Source organism: Acipenser ruthenus, chromosome 11 (assembly GCF_902713425.1).
Source record: "Acipenser ruthenus chromosome 11, fAciRut3.2 maternal haplotype, whole genome shotgun sequence".
Classification (NCBI taxonomy): domain Eukaryota; kingdom Metazoa; phylum Chordata; class Actinopteri; order Acipenseriformes; family Acipenseridae; genus Acipenser; species Acipenser ruthenus.
This window is the reverse complement of record NC_081199.1, coordinates 5,151,166-5,170,344: the sequence shown is the minus strand read 5'-3', so window position 1 is coordinate 5,170,344 and position 19,179 is coordinate 5,151,166. Positions and strand designations below refer to the sequence as shown.

The window sequence follows — 19,179 nt, the reverse complement described above, 5'->3', positions numbered from 1 at the left end:
AGGGATTGTTAAACTTCAAACCCAACACAATTCTTTGGGAAATTACTTCCTTATGGATGCAGGACTTCCAGTATTTGCGGGAAAGGATTATAAATCAGTGAACCTTAACCCCCAAAAAAAAGTAACACACAAACTAGTGGCACTAAATGGAGTACTGAACAGAATGGAAAATACATTGGGGTCTACGTTAGAGATCTAAACACTGCCACCTTTTAACTCTGTACTTAAAACAGACCTCATTAGCTCTTAACTGAATGTTAAAGCAAATTTGTACTTCTTAAAATAGCTTCAGTGTGCCGATTAAAAACTATGTTCGAGTAGTTGATTTACTGTGTAAAATGTAATGTCATTCAACCCCAAAAACTAAAATAAAACACCTCCACATTAAATGATCAAACTATAGTATTTTTATTTTGTAACAAATTTTAAACATTGATATGAAAAAAAACAATTAAATACATGATCAAGTACCCAGTGACTAGCCAGAAAACTCACAAGAATATTGTCTGTATTACAGGTCCATTCTCCCTGGGAACCTCCCTGAGATCACACAAGCAGACACTGTCAATAACATCCCTACACAATGCAAGAACACAGAAAGAAAACCTTTGCACTATTGTGTCCCATTCATGGGAAACATACAAATAAAAAGGTAAAGCACACATAAAATAGCCATTCTATATCTCTGGAATAACAAGAATACCTTCCACCATACGGACTACGGTTCATTCCTGCCAGATGTAAAAGGTGAGTTTTGACCCCTGGTTCTTATTAGGCATTAGTCTTGAATTAGAAGTCGAGGTCTATTCCATTGATCACTGAGATGCAGCGTTACACTTCATACTGGTCCCATTAAGAAACCAGTGCACATGCATTGCGAGGGAGCCCATAATCCCAGACTACATACATTCATAGGTCAAAGATTTGTGTTGGAGCATACACCACACTGTAATGGGAAAGGTCTCGGAGAAGGCTTTGAGAGTAAGACAATCAGTGCATAAGGAAAGCATCCTGGTGTGAACAGGATTCGAACCATGACTCACATCACACTGGTCTGACTCACCCTGCATTCCAGTAGAGCTATTACTAGGGACGTCACTGTTATTCTTCACAGTATACACTAAAGACAGATGGGCCTAATGGTGCAGTGCCCATTACACTTATTATTCTTTAACAATTTTGTATTATGAAGGTTATCACCCCAGGAGGCTTCTGATGAAAATATTAGCTTAACAGGTATTTTGTGTACAACATTATTATAAGTAGCCTATACAGAAACACACTTAAGTGTAGAATTAAACAGAACTGTGGGACACTGCATCTTTAAATATATAGGAGTCTTTCATGCCGGTTTGATTGGCACATTTATGGTCTTCAAAAACACTACCTAGGTGTTCTGCTTTATTTGAAACTCAATGAAGAGCATAAACAGGATTGTCATTTCCCTCCCTGATGAGAAGTCTCTGAAGAGGAGGATAGAAAGGGGTTAATCTTGCTTTCAGGCTGAAGTAAAAACGACAACAGTAGAACCCGTTGCACAGGAACAATTTGGACATTACAAGGCTCCAATTCACTTTGGAGACCTAGAGCATTTCATGCTGTGGTCGTTCACTAAAGCCCACATGATCCACATCTCCGTGGGGTTCAGTTTGTGCACTATCATGAGCTCTTTGTAAATGCACGGATCGAAGGGGTTGATTGGATGCGGGATCCCGAAGGTCTTGAACCCCGGATGAACGGATAACGTCACATTCATTTTCTTAAGGCACATTCCCATGTAGACGTCATCGATTGGGAAAAGATCGATTTCCTGTGCTGTGTCTTCCAACCCAATCACCGTCTCTCGAGACATCACGTAGCCTCCGCCACCAGCGTAGGGCGGGTAGAGTTTCTGGCTGTACATCTTCTGCGGAATGAAGTACTTCACTTTCGTGTCCCTGATGGGGCGAGCATTAAGAAGGACGTCTCCCACGAAAAGATTTTCCTTGGGACTGAAATCACTGAGGTACTCCACTATGTTGCCTGTGTTCACAAAGACATCGTCGTCCCCCTTGAAGACAAATTCAGCGCTACTGCACTTCCTGGTGAACCAGGACAGGAAATTGACTTCTTTAAGGGTCAGATTGAAGAAGTTGTCCACAAAGCCCCACTGAAGTATGTCCCCAAACTCTCTGTTTTCATAGGCCAGGAGCTGTTGAAGGGGCTGGGATTTAACCCTGTCCTCGGACTGGCCCAGAAGAAACACCAGCTTGGTTTTCTTCCCTTTGATGAGCCCCTCTTTGCCCCAGGTGCTTCTTATGGCGGCTCTTCTGTCTACATTGATAGCAGTGGACTTAACAGCCAGCAGCAAGTGGAGGTCCCCATCACATCTCTTGGGCTCTAGGAGGGTTGGGAATGTCCGGCAGCTCTTATATTTTAGGAACAAACGATGCAGTTCTGGATAGTCTTTAGGTATTTCTGCATCGCTCACGTTTGAAACGCATTTAAAAGTCGGTTTCGGGGGTTTGACGGTTTCAGTTTGGATCTTGTTGGATCTGTATTTCCAGAAGGTTGGTTTCGCAATAACAAAAGCAGATTTTGAAGACGCTGTCGAGGGTTTGAAGTCTTTCCTCACAAACACAATGCAAACGAACAGCAAAGCACACAGGATGATACACCTTGCAGCCACAAAGAACCATTTTGATCTGAAGAAAGTCATGTTCCTGTAAGAGAACATGAAAGACAGGTTAAAACTAACAATGGGATAGATGCTCAAAACCCATTCACTCCAAATTGTTTTTGTCTCATGGCAGGGGACACCATTTGTTGTGGTTTGGCAGTCCATATCTCTGGGAATCTCACCCAATGATGTTTTTATGTTTATTTGTATTTTCAATACTGTATCCAAAATACACCCCCCTGCACAGAAATACACTGCCCCCTTTTGCATGCTGTACACAAACAGACAGTAAATCAACCCTTAATATAATCACTTAGTATCACACTTAGAAAAGTTTACCATGGTATCTTTGCAATTTTAACATGCGTTTCTCCGTGGTTATACTATGCATTTACCATGGTCTGCCATGTTTATTAATGTTTAACCATATCTCTCTGTGCTTCAGAATGCTTACCCATGCGTTATTGCATTTTGCTATGCTTTTACTCTGGTAAACTTGTATAAGGGAACCTGCGCAATAACATGAAGCTTTCTGCTTCCTGTTTGAAATGCTTCTGTAATGTTGCTTGTTAATGGCGGTTAAGAGCCAAGAAATGACGGCACTTGCACCTTCAGTATTTAATTAGAATGTGTTTCCCCCACCAACCACTTTCATTGTACTCCATATAAAATTACCAAGCAGATTATCCAACCCTTTATACATCTGTGCCCACGGCTGTTGTATTACGTTACAATCCCAGAAAGAGATGCCCAACAATGGACAATACAGCATTCCTGTCCATTTAAATCCTCAGGCTAAAGAAATGAGTTGACAATAATAAAAAGGCAAACACAAAATGAATTATATAATCTTGCAACTGGCAAGGCTTTCTTTACACGGTTGCTATTTACAGTGTGGGTTGTGACAATTCCTTTTTAAACAGAAACACGGATATGTGTTTGTAATCACTTACTGATTAAATACAAGTCATAGTTTATGTTTGCTTAAATGTTTGAATGCGTCATTAAAAAAAAAATGAGCAAAGAACGAATTCCTGCATCGAGACTGGCTGTACTCCTTCAGCTGTCTGACACGTTGCAATGAATGAGCTTCCACGGGATTGTCGGTTAAAATAAAAGGTATTTGTTTTTGCTTTTAGAAAAATCAGCTTACGAGATCAAAACTTAATCCTTAGTGCAGGGTTCTTCAATAGGCGGCCCACAGGCCATATCTTTCATCATATTTTTCTTTGTATAACGGCCCCTTTTCCACATGTATTTTTTGAAGAGTTTATTGAAGTTAAATTTGACAGTTTTCACTTGCATGCACAGCTTAAAAAAAAGCATACCCCAGTCATGCTATTACTTCATGAAAATGTGTCATTTGCCACTTTGTTTATTGCGAAGAAACTACAATGGCAGGGATAAAAAAAATAAATGAAAGGGAAAAAGTGATGTCTACTTATGTACTGTTTCTGCCTGAAATACACATGTGAAAAGTGTAGAATTTTAAGTTTCACATCCTCTGCTTTATAGTTAATTCAGTGGAGCAAAGTAAAGCCTTCACAACCTATTCTGGAATATTACAGTTTTACATATTTTAGGATAAATAGTATTTGAAATTGCTTTAATGTTGAAAGATTTAGCTTGGAATTGTGCAGCTCGTGATTGGAACAGGACAGTGAAAGTAGTTTTTGTATTAATTTAACTTAAATATGTTAGTAATGTACTTTAGCTTAGATATTGTATTAAGTTATATGATTGATTACCTGTTAACCGTTTGACCTGTTGTCCGAACAATAACATTTTTTTGTTTAAATCTTCCAAAGCACCAGATGTTTGTCTCCAGTTTATTCTAGAAAGTCTTGGGAAGTTGAGCGGGGCTGATGTAGTTTGGTTTTATTATAGAAATACATGAAAAAAACTTAAGTGCATATGTCTATATTTCCTATATTTTGCATATGATAAACTAAGTATTGTTAGGAACATTAGCAACGCGGCCACCAGTTAGTGTTCACTCACAGGAAATTGGCCGAAGAAACCGAGCCTGTCAAATATCTTTTATTTAGGCTTAAAAAAAACACCTGTTTGGCAACAGTAAGAAATGCACCTGCGGCACGCCTCTCAAAGACGGCACGGTGGATATGCACTGAAGTTTATTTCCCCCTCTGTTTACTGTCATGCCATGTATTTAATTTAGAAACTTTTCATTTACATTTAAACACATCGGAGCTAGAACATGCATATTTAGACATCGTGCTACACTTTTAATCAGGCGCTTAGTAAGATGCTTATACAACAGAAGTGCTTTCGTTAGTTATCTTGAATGCTTGCAGCGCAGTAATTGTGAGAACATTTTCTAGTTTTAATAAAATTAAAATTAATAACATGCTGTTTTAATAGTGTTGCAGTGAGATTTGTATAATTGTTTGCAAGATGTCGTTTGAATACTGGTCAAGAAATTATATTTGCTTTCTATTTTTATTATTAATGGCGATCAAACATGGTATCATATTAAGTAGTTATTTCTGAGATGTATTAGCTGATTGGTGCAAGTGCAGTGTTGCAACGTTTTGTTACTGTTTATAAAGTGTGATTGGATAGTCAGATTTTCATGACCATTTAAACAACCCCCCACCACTACGCACATCTTGAGCGCCCTGTGCCCCCCCAAGGTTTGGACATTTCCTTATCTGGCCCCCCAGAGACTGTAATTGAGTACCACTGCCTTAGTGGTTCTTTCAACTCGCTGGGCCCTGAGCCCGAGAGGTTCCGAGTTCTGAAGAGTGCACAGCTTTTACAAGATCTTTCCTTGGTCAAACAAATTGCGAAATCCAACAGCTTCGAAAAATCAAGAGTAGCCTGCTAAGCTGGTATGCTCCCTATGAAAATAAAAGAAAAACGCTTCAAATAATTTCCAGTACAACAGGGCTGTGCTGTGGATAGCTCTTCATGCAGTATGCATCGCTTGATTTAGAGACTAAATATTCAGTTGAAAAAAATCATTGGACTTTAGCACTCGAGATATTGTTTATCAGAAGTCCAAACCTCATGTCAATGGATAACTAATGGTCATGGTAATTAATTTACCACGGAGTAGTGGTTAGGGCTTTGGACTCTTAACCGGAGGGTTGTGGGTTCAATCCCAGGTGGGGGGACACTGCTGGTGTACCCTTGAGCATGGTACTTTATCTAGATTGCTCCAGTAAAAAACCAACTGTATAAATGGGTAATTGTATGTAAAAAATGATGTTTAAAAAAATTATGTAATTGTATGTAAAAAATAATGTGATATTTTGAAACAATTGTAAGTTGCCCTGGATAAGGGCGTCTGCTAAGAAATAAATAATAATACTTTTAATTGCGGAATAACAAAGATTTTAAAAAAAATTTTTAATCGGAGAATTTCGTTTTTTTTTTTTGTTTGTTTTTTTTTATTGCGGAAAACTAGGATCCCTGCTGAAAACTAATTTTAAAATTTACAGCGAATACGTGGATGAACGACATCGATACAAGACTCAGAACTTATATGGACTGTAAAATGATTCATCGTTATACTCAACAAAGAACATGAGTTCATAAACTACTGCGTTTCATATTAATAATTAATTATTTATTTAGGGAACAACGGGCAGGTTTCTCTTATAGCCAATAGTAGGATTATCAGATTTCCAGTGAAAAACTAGGACGATTTTTTTCTTCAATTCACTGACGCCATATTAACTATGAAGCCCTAAAACAGCAGTATATAACTACACCATCATAATTAAATTAAACATCGGGTGTATCAGTTTACCATGTATATTACACACACACACACAATCAGAATTATTAAACCCATAATCCATAATTGTATATTATTTTTCAATGGCGCTAACACAACCTAATACATTAAGATATTACTCTGCTGGTAACTTGCTGAGCCCACTGGTACAGTTTTATACTTTAACAAAAAGTGAATTCAATAGCAAAACCGGAACGATTTAACAATTTTACTATTTCTAACAGGGACAAAAATTCAGGTTGAAAACTGGAACAAGCCTTGTCGTTAAAGGTACTCTTATTGCATCGCCAATGCAGATGTTTTTTTTTTTTTTTTGCCAATAAGCTTTCAATAGTCTTTGTAAATCTAGAACGCGTTCAGCTGGGAGCTACAGTCACTGCTGCCAGTACCCCGAACAACCTACATTTTATTTACAGCTGTATTTTTTTTTGTGTTTTACAGTGTTTTCCCCATGGGTATGGTCTACTATGCAGTTACCAATGTTAACCCTGGTGTTTATGAATATGCGTTACCATACCTCACTGGTCTTCACAATGCTTCCATAAACCGTTCTTTTTCACTGTGCTTACGTTTTTATACGAGGGCTGTCATGTAAAACAAACATTATTACCTGTTTTAAACTGGAAAAAAAACCCCACATACATACCGCTACACGTCTCTCTTTATTAGAAAAAAACACTTTGCGAGTTTATACTTGCGTGTTAGCAATGTAGTAAATACATTATACAACAACCTTTTCTCGATTACATTGAACTAACCGCATCATTAGGTTTACAAATTAATGCATCACTTACCCCGTTCTGAATTGAAAAAAACTGTTCGGTCAAGAACTAATTTTAGATGTAGGTCACTAACGGCGGAAGAGACTACAGATTAAGAGTGCCCCGGTCACTTCCTAACTAGAATCATTAATAAGACATGAACGCAGAATGAATAATCTGCACTCAGTGCTATGTCTATGTCTATGTCTATGTCTATGTCTATGTCTATGTCTATGTCTATGTCTATGTCTATGTCTATGTCTATGTCTATGTCTATGTCTATGTCTATGTCTATGTCTATGTCTATGTCTATGTCTATGTCTATGTCTATGTCTATGTCTATGTCCGAGGAAACGAGGAGCGCGCAGGTGTTTTAGGATTAGGTGCTACTGTTGCACCGGAAACGCTGACTATATGTGATTGAAACCAACAGGTTTAAAAGGGGTAGGGGCGGGGTAGGGGCCGGACAAGGAAATTATATACACATATATTCTGCCGTTTCCCGCATTGGAAAACATTTCGATCAGAAGAACTTTATCCTGGTAGGGAATGTATTAATACATACATACAAAAAAAACGTTTTAAAAAGAAGCAGGCTTTCTGTATTTCCATATACAGTATCCTATATAAAAAAAGAAGCCCGAAAACACATTTACATATAACTCGAAAATAGATTTTACCGAAAAATTAATTAAAACAAAAACAAAAACAGCTAAAAAAAAAATGATACTCTTTTAGTGGTGGTGTTTTGTTAGCATCTGGTGCGCTCTGTCACATACACAGAGTAAGCAGCACCACATGTCGCTTGAATGGGTATGTGGCACCAATACTGAGCTACATTCCGGCGCCTCCTTAAGACTCACCTCTTCAGACAGCACCTGTAGAACTCCTCTGTTTTTCTCCTGGGACACTTATCACCCTTCCTTAAATGCGCTTTACTTGCTCTTATCTGCCCCCTATTTTACTGCATTTAATCCTATACTTCAGAGTACTGTAATCTGCAAAGTGTTTAATCTGTAGTATTTTGTATTTAATCATATCCTAATGTAACTGTCACTGACACTGTTATCTGCTGTATTATTGAATTGTATTTTGTCACACTTGTACTTGCTTGAACCAAAGTCATTGTATTTATCTTGCTCATAATTGTATTACTTGTACTGTGATACTTGAAATGTATTTGCTTACGATTGTAAGTCGCCCTGGATAAGGGCGTCTGCTAAGAAATAAATAAATAAATAAATAAATAAATAAATAAATAATAATAATAATAATAATAATAATAATAATAATAATAATAATAATAACAGTTTCATCTCCAACTGACTCCACTTGGCTTTGAATCCTTGAAAATTCCTTTGAAATCACGTCAATGTTATCTTTCAGCTGGCCCTACCTAATCATAGATGCGTATTACTAGAATGAGATAGTAGCGGTTGTCAGCACTCCATGATTCATGAATAAATAATCACTTCAATGACTGTACTCAGCCTTAAGGCAAATATTTGGTGACCAGGTCATTTTGATATATTAGCAAACCTATTACTACAGACTCATGCTACACCAGTATAATTGAAACATACAGTTTCTCACACAAACTCTTTTTCTCCATCTCTCAGTTGTAAAGTTGGCAGGGATGGGGTTAAATCTATCTCTGCCAGCAATCACAGGTGTGGGAATTCCCTAATTGGGCAATTGGTGCTAATTGGGGAGTGGCCATATGTATTAAAGGAGCCAGAAATCCTTTGTTTGAGAGAGGAGTTTAGAGGGGAGGGGTGGGGTGGGGTGGGGTGGGGTGGGGTTGGGTGGGGTTGGGTGGGGTTGGGTTGGGTTGCGTTGCTAATGCCCAGCCTACAAGTGATGTATTATGTTGTTTGATTATGTTGTTTATTTTGGTCCTGTTTTGTTAATAAACACGCACACCAGTGTTTAAACTGCAGATTTCATTCTCTGGGTCTGATTCCTGCTGGTTACATCTTGGGCTGTGACGCTATCCTTTCACTCAGTGCTTTAGAGTCTAAATGCTCATTTTATAAAAATGCATTGGATCAACCTCCCTGTCAAGGTCTGAGCCATGGGAGCATGTTCCTTCTAAGAATCCTGTATTGTTACACATGGAAAGTCTAAGTAAGATAGGAACATCTTTTTTCGATCAATAATGACACATGGTGTACACAAAGAAGATTAGGGGAGGAGTATCCAGCACTGGGAGATTTCCTAACAAAAAAAAAAAACTATCAACAAATGTTTACATTTGTTCTCAAAATGAATTAATCATTCTAAGGAGCTTAGTCCCAAGAACTCTGAAAGAATAAACATGGCTTAGGTCCTGTGGTTCCCAAGCTAGCTGGTCAGTTATAGAAAATACATCTTGACATCATAAACTTACATTTGGCACTAAAAACTGAAAGCTCTACTGTCAGTTGCTTTGTCAGTATGTGTGCAATAGCAATGCCAGCTACAGTAAGTGTTTTCTAGTGGGTTGAAAAATAAAATTCAAAATACAAGTGTTAAAGAAATGTAGCAATAAAGCAAACACACATACCAAGAATGCAAGCTCAATCGTGACTCAATGGGTATTTTAAAACAAAAAACTGCCACGGCGGCAAATGTGAACTTATATCAGACTCTTCTGTGCTTGAGCAACGTAACCTTAAATCTAATTGTACCTTTTTATAATTGAGACTCCCAGACAGGTAACCTAGATGGAACATATTGTTCTGCCCCCCACACAACAAATACTTCATGTAAAACCCTCTGTATCAAATTACTTATTCTTATCTTATATCCTGGTATTGAACTTTAGATGACAGATTGACTTGACCTGTCTCCATTCCAATATTTTTAAAGAACTCCCTTACTCTTTGAGTGTCGCAATTTGATTTCCACTGTTCAATGATTGAAAGGCATACTATTACTGCGGGGCTGGTATGCATGTTTAAAAATAACTGCAAATTAATTTTATTGAACTTTATTCTCAGTGATTTTCTGGTTTAATTCTTAATATTCTCATGTTAAAAAAGCATGTTCTATGTTTACGATGGCAGGCAAAGATGGCTTTTGCTTGGGGTGTAAATGGTTAAATAAAATCCAGACTGAGGCTAGAAGTTTAAACAACTCTAAACTTCCTACAGGACTGAAAAAAAACGTTGGTCTCTGCAGTATAGAAACACTTTTTATATTAAGCACAACAGCAATCAGGTATACAGAAACAAACAATACATGTATAAAGGGTTTCCATTTCAAAGACACCTTGATGCTTAATCACCCCTTCTTGTGTATGTGATGTGATTTAAAATGCATTAAAAAGTGGACACCTGTAATAATAAAAAATACCGAAAATGAAACAAAATGTAAAATGTAGTAGCATGGCATTGTGTTATATTTCACAGCATTGTTACATGGTAAGGCAGCAGAACAGTAAGCTTGTCCTCAGGTAGTAGCTGCATTAAGAGCCTCGATTGCTGTTAGCCACTGGTATAACTGGATCTTGAGCTCCACACTGAGGGGCTTGATCGTTGCAACAATCTCAGGCTCACTGTCTGGTTTTGCTTTTCCCTTACCTGAAATGAAAGGTTATTTTACAGTAAGGTGAAATAACTGCATATACCGCTACTCTTAAGGCTATGTAGCGCTAATACAGTAGGTTGTAGGGATGAGTTTTGCATACATTCAATTTTATGAGCATTTTCTAAGTGTGGCGGTTCTTCTAAATCTGCAAGCTTCCAAAGAAAGGGTATTCAACACAAGTTATTATTTCTTCATTTAAATCCACCTAAGGGGCTGCAAATTATTGCAACAACAAACAAACAAAAAGATGCCACTACATACATTTGCCGTCTCTTTGTCAGATATATTCATCTCTCTCTGTACCTTTGGTGGACGTGGTGGTCTTCTGACTAGCGACACTGTCCCTTCCAGTTTTACCTTTCTTCTCTTCCTTTTTCTTATCGTCTTTTCCTTTCTTAGCCTCCTAAAAGAAAAGTTTACCCCTGTAAATGTGCACTGTTTTTCTGTTTCGCATGCTTTTCCCCTGGTTACACTATGGTTTATGGTGTTTTTTTTTAATATGCTTTGCCATACCTCTCTGGGCATTACAATGCTTACCTGTGCTTTACCATGTTTTCACTATGCTTTTACTATGGTACATTTTTATAAGGGCGCCACAAACAGTAAATTACAGAACCAGAGGAGGATTAACACACAGGCTTCAGGGCCTGGACCCAAATAGGGGGCTCCCAGCAAAACTCATTCAGCTGCATCCAACCGCTGGATCAAAATATTAGCATCTACAAATACTATCGAAGTGAGTTTGTACGAAAAAATGTGAATTGGAAGGACACTAACAAATATTACATTAAGAGCTGATGGAGAACGTTTTCATTGACTTTTAGTTCAGTAACAATTTACAAACTTAGTAATTTCCTTTTCTTACAGTTCTCAGTGAAGTTGAGTGCATAGAATTAACAATGAACACACAAGCGTGCACATTATCGTATTATAGTAAAAGCATTCAACGCAAAGGCAAAAAACAAGCAATTGTAACGTCATAAAACTGGACAGAAACAACATTGTTTTTTGGATACAGAAGGTAAATGACTGTGTTTTGTTGCTAGTTTATATATCATTAAAAGGATTGTATTCCTCGTTGAACATTTGCCTTGCACTTCAAAGCTGTTGCTGAACTGTACCTTTCCAGGCAGTGCTTTAGCAGCTTGCTCTGTGATCAGGACCCCGAAGTCGCACAGGCTCTCCAGGTGGTTCTCTCCTAATAGCAGGCTCTCCAGCTTTACTCTGAGCGAGCCCAGGGTCCTGCAGATCGGGGCATCGTGACGGAGCGCCACCGGCTCCTTCTTCTTTTTGCCCTTCTCCTTCCCTTTATCTGCCTGGAACAGGGAGGGAATCCACATATGAGAAATGTAATCTCAGTTTACACATGCCTGAATCAACCTGTATTACATATATTACTTTATAGCCAACAGATTACATATGGATTGCATATGGATTACATAAGGAACCCATTTTTGGGGGGTTCCAGAGCCAACTCTGGTACTTTCCGAATCTGGATCCAGTTTTATTGATGAATTTAACACCCCCAGGTATCATAAATAAAAACTAAAAAAAATCAACACCAAGGAATTGGTCATGACATCAAGTTTGTAATAGGGTTAGTATGTCACTGCCTGCCATCTGTGGAAGATGGGTTGTGGCATTGCAGACTGACAGGCAGTTGATTAAATGCTCCCTTTTATGCTATATATTTCCTAATTGGTGTTGAGCAACAAGCTTCAACTTAGTTTTAATTTTTTTTTGTAGCTTTTTATGGTATTTGCAAAAAAATAGTTTGTGCTGTTGCTTAAATATTGCGTGTTATTGATTTTCACATGACCTTGGATATTGCTTTGAGCAGTTTTGAAAAGCCCAGCAATGTATTGAAGTTGCTGAAATTATTATTATTATTATTATATATATATATATCTTTTTTGCACTTCCCCATTCCAGGTACAATAAACAACAAAACCTGTTTCTGTCACTTAGCTGCAGTATCTGTTCTAATAAGAACAATGCCTTTATTATGACAACAGATGCATTCAGATTTTACTGGAATAAAGGCCCATAGGTTCCAGTTTCTGAAAACAAAGCAGGATGGGTGGGGATCAAACTGAAGGGAACGGAACAGCAAAAGGAATCAGAAGTCCTGGCCGCTTGACAAGATGCAGGGAAGTTCAAAGCACCATCCCAGACCATACAAAAAAAAAACCACACATCTCAATATTAGAGCAACAGCACTCGGAACTACTCACAACGATTGCAAATGTCATAAAAAGGTAAGGAAAGGTTTCAAATAAAAACTGTAAAATGGAATTTGAAGAAACTCTCTCTGAACATGTGTGATTTTCCTGCATGTAGACATTTCACCTCCACGCATGATTAAGTAGTATAACCTTGGGGTCCTGTCCTTGTTTGTCACAAAATGTTATTGCTTCAGAAGTTGTTTCCTCATTTTTCTTGTAATGTTTCTATTGAAAAACTGCACGCCTGTCTGATAAAACCAGACATGCAACTTGTACTCCTGCTTAAAAAGCTATTTGTGAATATGTGTGCAGAGTACAAACCTCTGCTTAAATAATGCAATATAGTCACAGAACTCCACCTCCTATTGGAGGGGGTCGGCTTTGCTATTCGTAAGAATTCTTAGGCCACACATCTTTTGTGTGGAACCCCACGTCCTGTGGGAGGTAACCTGCCCAGTATACTAATGTCTGTAATTATTATTATTATTACTTTGTTCCTGAATAAACTCTTTTGATTGAAACTACCTGAAGAAGACTGGCTTATTATTTTTAAGAAGAAATCAAACCTTACGAAGAGAACATTACACGTTTTTTGGTTTCAACAATGAGTCCCAGTTGGAGTCAGAATTAAAATATTCTAACACTGTCCAGTTGTTTCCTTGTTGGTCCTTTGTGATGGTGGTCCACTATGAAAGGCGCTATATAAAATAAATATTGATTGATTGTCTCAGCTAGCCTCTTTCACCTTCGCGCCTCCTTTGATGTCTGCCTTTGCACTGACACTTTCTGTAGTAATGGCCGGCCAGGAGAGAACCTGTAAGACAAAAAAAACACGTTACCAGTACAACTGAGTATTTTGTCCTTATCCTAGCAAACAAACTTGACAGGACGATCTCAAATTCAACAGGAGTTGGATCTTTATTAGTCTTAACAGGATAATACAGTACAATGTAGGACCAAATGAAATGTCAATATTATTAGTATTCTTTCATAACAGAGATTGTTTTGTAGCGCTGCATGCCCATATTGAGTCAGGTCAGCACCCTGTAAGAAGAAAAAATTGTTTTTGTCTCAATCAAACCCGTTATTGTGTTTTCTCTGGATATCCCATAATGATTATTTTAGAGTGTCGTTCCCATTGAAATACCAGACTTAATGAGAAATCTTTTACAATGTTCACTTAAATCAAATTAATATGAGGAAAACAATCTTAGTAACATTACTAGTCAAAATAATGTATTTGAAATAATGTGTATATTTTTAAAACAGCTTTTCTGCTGAAACATCAGCTATCCTCAAGCAGACACTAGGTGGCAGACAAAACATGCTGTTTGTACCTTCTGCTCCACCACTGATACTTGCATGCCTCTCAGGAGGAACTGCTTCAGTGATCGGAGGTCTCTCTGCAGGTGAACCTTCCTGTACTCACTCTCAATCTGTCCTGCCCAGGGCACTTTGGGGGTGCAGTGAAGAAGCACTGGAGACAACAAGAGGATTCAATACGTTGACTATAAAGCAACACATAAAGAGACCAGCATGACTGTGAGAGGCATCAGCATTAAACACAACCATACCGCTGAGTTCCTTACTTAGAGTTCATATATAAGCCTGTCATTATCACAAATTTGGTTACCTTCTACTTGAATTAGTACCCTGTAGATATATATTTTAATGTGTTTAATATTGATTTAAATATTCTATTTATTTAGATATTTTTAATATTCCACATTCCAGTCTTGTGAACAAAAATACGTCAGCAAACCATTAAATAAACTCAAAAAAACAGAATTATTGATAATGTGATTTCTTTTGTATTGTATTCTATTTTATTACCAGAGCTGTCGTCTTCAGGTACCTTGTTCTGTGGAGGACCAGGGGTCATATTACCAGCAGGTGGCGCTGTGTCTGCTGAGGGGTTTCTTGACTCTTCGTGTGTACTCTCCTGGTGCTGTTGAGAACTCTGCACGGAGTTGTTTGTCCTTTCAAAGTCACAGCACGTCTGTCAGTACACAAACCACAGGTTCAACATACAAGATTTCAGTTGTACAGTTTCTCAGTTTCTCAGTCTGCGTTTGCGCCTAGAGAAGCTAAATGAAAACTGGAAATAGCCGTCATCGTGCATGTCTGGAACGTGTTGCACTAACAGTAGTGTGGGTGATAGTTCCGCTGTTGTAGAACACTCATCGTTTGCTGAAGATACATATTTTTTTAAACTAATACTTTACCTATACCAAGGTATTAGAATTGTTTGTGGCAAAACATCGCCATCTAGTGGTTATTTTGGGGGGAAAACAAGTGGTAACTGGTACTACTAGTCTTTGGGTTACATTTATCAAGCTTTTGGGTTCAGTGCAAATTTTGAACCACTTTAAAAAAACAAATGACAGTATAGTAAGCAACAACTTACAGTAAGTGCCATTAAATTCGCAGTCTGAGTTCAAACAGAAACCTCTTTCAGTTCTCGGTCCAAGCCAGCTTCCTTGCTGGTTTAATAAAGCAGTTACTTGAACAGGTGTGGAACTCCAGATAGGAATAGTGTGTACACAGCAGAGCACCCATCGCGATAGAATGAAAGCGTTAAAATAGACTTACAGGGGTTTTCTTTGCCTGGTCAGCTGTCTCCTCGTCGGTGGTGGACAGTGGATGGTCATTGAGAAACTCGTACGTCACGTGGTAGCTGTAACTGACGATCGGATATTCGGGGGGGGTTTCAGTTTCCACAGGGTTGACCGGGTTCGGAATACCTTGAACTGTCCCGATACTCACAATCACCTTGGCTTCATCCACAATGAGTTCTGCAATTACAAACAGACAGGGGATAGGCTACTGCTGTGTGTACTGTTTGGAATGGACTCCATGTGTATTCAACGGCGCATTATACTGAATATAGTAGGTCTAACAAAGAGGCTGAAATAAATTGATTGTGTAAGCGACTCTTATCCAGGTTGATATCTCAAAAGTCGTTGCTAGGTTTCTGTGGAAAAACGTCTTACTTGGGTCACTAAATGCCTAAAAAAGTGAGTGAAAATTATAAGTGATACTGTACGCTTTGACAGGCAAACAACTTTTTTTTTTTACTTTATTTGCTCATATTGCAAATTTGCATTTTTTAAACTGGGTTACTAGGTAAGCTGAAATCCAAAAGCACATTTTTCAAACCAGGATAGTTTCTCGTGTCTGATCCGCTATGAAGAATTCCTAGCATCGTGAAGCTACCTTTTCAGAATTCCTAGCATTGTGAAGCTACCTTTTCAGAATTCCTAGCATTGTGAAGCTATCTTTTCAGAATTCCTAGCATCGTGAAGCTACCTTTTCTCTTGGCCAGTCCTTTAAAGTGGTGCCTCTCATCTGGCAATACCCGGACGTCGTCGAGAAGGGCGAGCTTCGGCAGGCTGTCCACGAGGAAGCCGCGGTAGGAGGGGGTGAGAGCCAGGGGGTTTCCCATCAACACCAGAGTTCTGAGCCGCGACAGGGAGCTCAGCTTACACACCAAGTCAGGCAGATCCACAAGGTTATTGAAACTCAAATCAAGAGACAGCAGAACGGGCCTGTGTTGTAAAAAAGAACAAATCGGATCAGAATCGGAAAAAAATGTTGCTGATCTTTGTCAATGTTCAGGTTTTACAACTCAGGTCACAGTGACACTTGTAGTCCTGCATCTCTTTAAGAAAAGAGACAAGTAAAAGAGACTGATTGGGGTGCGAGATAAAAAGCCTAAGCTGTTCCAAACTGGAGCCATATTGTTACCCTGCTCTTACTTCAGATGGAAATGGTTGGCTCTACTCACCAGAAGCTTGCTTCGAGGTATTTGTACTCTGAGGGAGAGGAGAGCTTGTTGTACCCCAGACCCAGGTGAGTTAACCCAGCTGGAGGACTGCAGGAAATGCCTTTCATACTGGAGATTTCATTGGCACAAAGCTCCAGCACCTGTCGCAGGAGAATCAAAGAGAACTGTGTTACCTAAGGCACAACCTACGGAACAGATAACGACAGGCTGTAATGGAAAGGTAGTAAAAGCAGACATGTTCTTCCCATTGACATCTAACTGCAGTGACACCCTCTGCAACTGGAATTCACATCTCAATTACTGTCAAATTGGACAGTTTGTAAACTATGGCAAATACCGTTCTGTTGCCCACATGTATTGAGACCAGGGGGCAGTGTTGTAATGTGTTATAAGAGACACAGGGCAAGTTTGCACATTTTCTGTGACAGAGGTGTTTATAGAAGGAGGAAGCTTGGTGGTCCAGTGGTTAAACAAATTGGCTTGCTACCAGCCACTGACTCACTGTGTGTGACCCTGAGCAAGTCACTTAACCTCCTTGTGCTCCGTCCTTCAGATGAGACATAAAACCGAGGTCCTATTGTAAGTGACTCTGCAGCAGCAGTTGCGATGCATAGTTCACCCTCTAGTCTCTGCAAGTCACTTTGGATAAAAGCATCTACTAAATGACTAATTAATTAATAATAATACAATATGGCTAATCAAGGTTTTACTGTACAGAACATTTATACAATAATTGAATAATTTCTTTCAGACTTTGTATCCAGTTACCTTCAGGGTTCTGGGCAGGTGTGTTGAGTTTATTTCAGTGATGTAGTTTGCACTTAATATAAGTTCATCCAGATTGACAAATTTCAGCAAATCTTCACCTATTTCCAAGACCTGCAACACATACAAATGTAAAATAAATATATATTTATGGCTGTGGGACACTGCAACTTTTAAAGCACACTTTTAAAGTTGTGACTTGTATGTGTGTTTCAAAAATTTTTCAAAAAACAAACAGTAGAGCATAACAGGGATGAAAAGGTTGCTTTTGATTTAGAGAAGGGAGGGAGAGAACGTCCCCAGTTGCACTCACTCCCTTGTCCACTATACGCAAGGACCTGAAGTAGGACAGTATGAATGCCATATCGATCAGGGCGGGTGACCGCACCGCCAGCTCTCTCAGCTGATCAGCCGCGGGACCCCAGCTCTCACTCAGGTGCCAGGGAGAGTGAACGCTGCTCAGGTACTCGATCAGAGAGGCCGGCTCCTCCTCCTCTGCACCCAGGGCAGGATCCTCCAACAGCGGCACGGTGGAGCCGCTGCATGTCCCAGAATCGAAGTGAGTCTTGTTCTGGAGGGAGGAGAGAGAAATAGGATGAACCAAACCTCTTGAGGTGTCCCCGTGATTCAGGAATGGTAAGTTTCTGATACTGCGCACACATCTTCGGGAAGGAAATCGGTTGCTTTTCTAGTGGTAACCAAGGTTTGAAAATCATGTTATTTTTTACTTCTATTGTCTCTAGTTCTATATTATCACTGCTCCGTCCTTTTGATTTTTTTTTATGCTTTTTTTTTTTTTTTTACTGCTTCCCGTTACCTGATCGCTTAATGCAATTCCAAATTATACCAGTGGTTTGCAGAAATCCGACAGCGTGAACTAAGCAAAGCTACCAGGATGCAAGAATATTTAAAACATGTGCATATTCTAAAGAGAACAAGTGACTTCAAAATGAGATCTGGTATTAAAAAAATATATACATTACAAAAAACTATGTTGCACTGAATGCAAAAAAAAAAGTTATTAAACGATAAAATGCATACCTGTAATGCTTAACAGCAGTACAGTGGTTAACACTTAAATAATGCGTACTTATACCGAAACCATTTCCTGTGTCCAGATTCAATGCCAGCAACAGATTATTAAAATAACGTCTTCATGGTTCTCATATAATATTAAGAAGAATTTTCAAATTACCCAACTTCCAAATCCGCAAGGGAATTCCTTCAAGCACAAAGTCTGCAGCTGCTCTTGAAAGGCAGTATAAACGGAGTATTTGTTCATTGCTCCACAAACAAAACAAAACAGTATTTTATTTTGTTTTCTGGATTAGGAAGCCATGGGCTATTTGCTGTTTTTACCCTAATGTTTACCCTCTCAACTCTGTGACTCTGTTTCCAAGCGGCTGGTTTGAATGGTTGCTAAGCAACACGAGAAGTGTAATTCCAAACTCGTGACGCAGGCGGTACACTTCCAGTGTTTCGGTTTTGCGAAATGGGGTGTTTTTTCAAGGAAGTGAAGGGGTGGTTTATGTGAAAGCTGGAATTGATAAAAGGTATATGTTCCTTGGAGCCAGGCGTTTTGTTAAAGTGTTATGGAGCTATATATCCAGCTGTCTTGTATCATGTACTGTGGGTGCAGTGTGCCTCTT

The 19,179-nt window shown here is 38.8% G+C and overlaps 2 protein-coding genes across 4 annotated transcripts; both read right to left on the bottom strand.

The window, feature by feature from the left end:
- Positions 1-384: 384 nt before the first annotated feature.
- On the bottom strand, positions 385-7,377 carry LOC117426602 (N-acetyllactosaminide beta-1,3-N-acetylglucosaminyltransferase 4-like). The gene is made up of 2 exons (XM_034044351.3): positions 7,217-7,377; positions 385-2,702 (listed from the first exon to the last, which is right to left on the bottom strand). Exon 2 carries the CDS (start codon positions 2,696-2,698, stop codon positions 1,571-1,573), a length of 1,128 nt encoding a protein of 375 aa, XP_033900242.2. The 5' UTR covers positions 2,699-2,702; positions 7,217-7,377; the 3' UTR covers positions 385-1,570.
- A 2,943-nt stretch (positions 7,378-10,320) lies between these two features.
- On the bottom strand, positions 10,321-18,931 carry LOC117427213 (leucine-rich repeat-containing protein 43-like). Of its 3 annotated transcripts, none has more exons than XM_034045690.3 (12): positions 18,726-18,931; positions 17,844-18,101; positions 17,534-17,644; positions 16,766-16,905; positions 16,288-16,526; positions 15,571-15,773; positions 14,812-14,977; positions 14,316-14,455; positions 13,724-13,792; positions 11,875-12,069; positions 11,057-11,153; positions 10,321-10,746 (listed from the first exon to the last, which is right to left on the bottom strand). In XM_034045690.3, exons 1-12 carry the CDS (start codon positions 18,810-18,812, stop codon positions 10,616-10,618), a joined length of 1,836 nt encoding a protein of 611 aa, XP_033901581.3. In that variant the 5' UTR covers positions 18,813-18,931; the 3' UTR covers positions 10,321-10,615. The 3 variants fall into 3 exon arrangements, with proteins under 3 accessions (XP_033901581.3, XP_033901580.3, XP_033901582.3); XM_034045689.3 differs by having other exon boundaries at positions 10,322-10,746; positions 11,057-11,156; XM_034045691.3 differs by having other exon boundaries at positions 10,322-10,500; positions 11,057-11,156.
- Between the last annotated feature and the right edge of the window lie 248 nt (positions 18,932-19,179).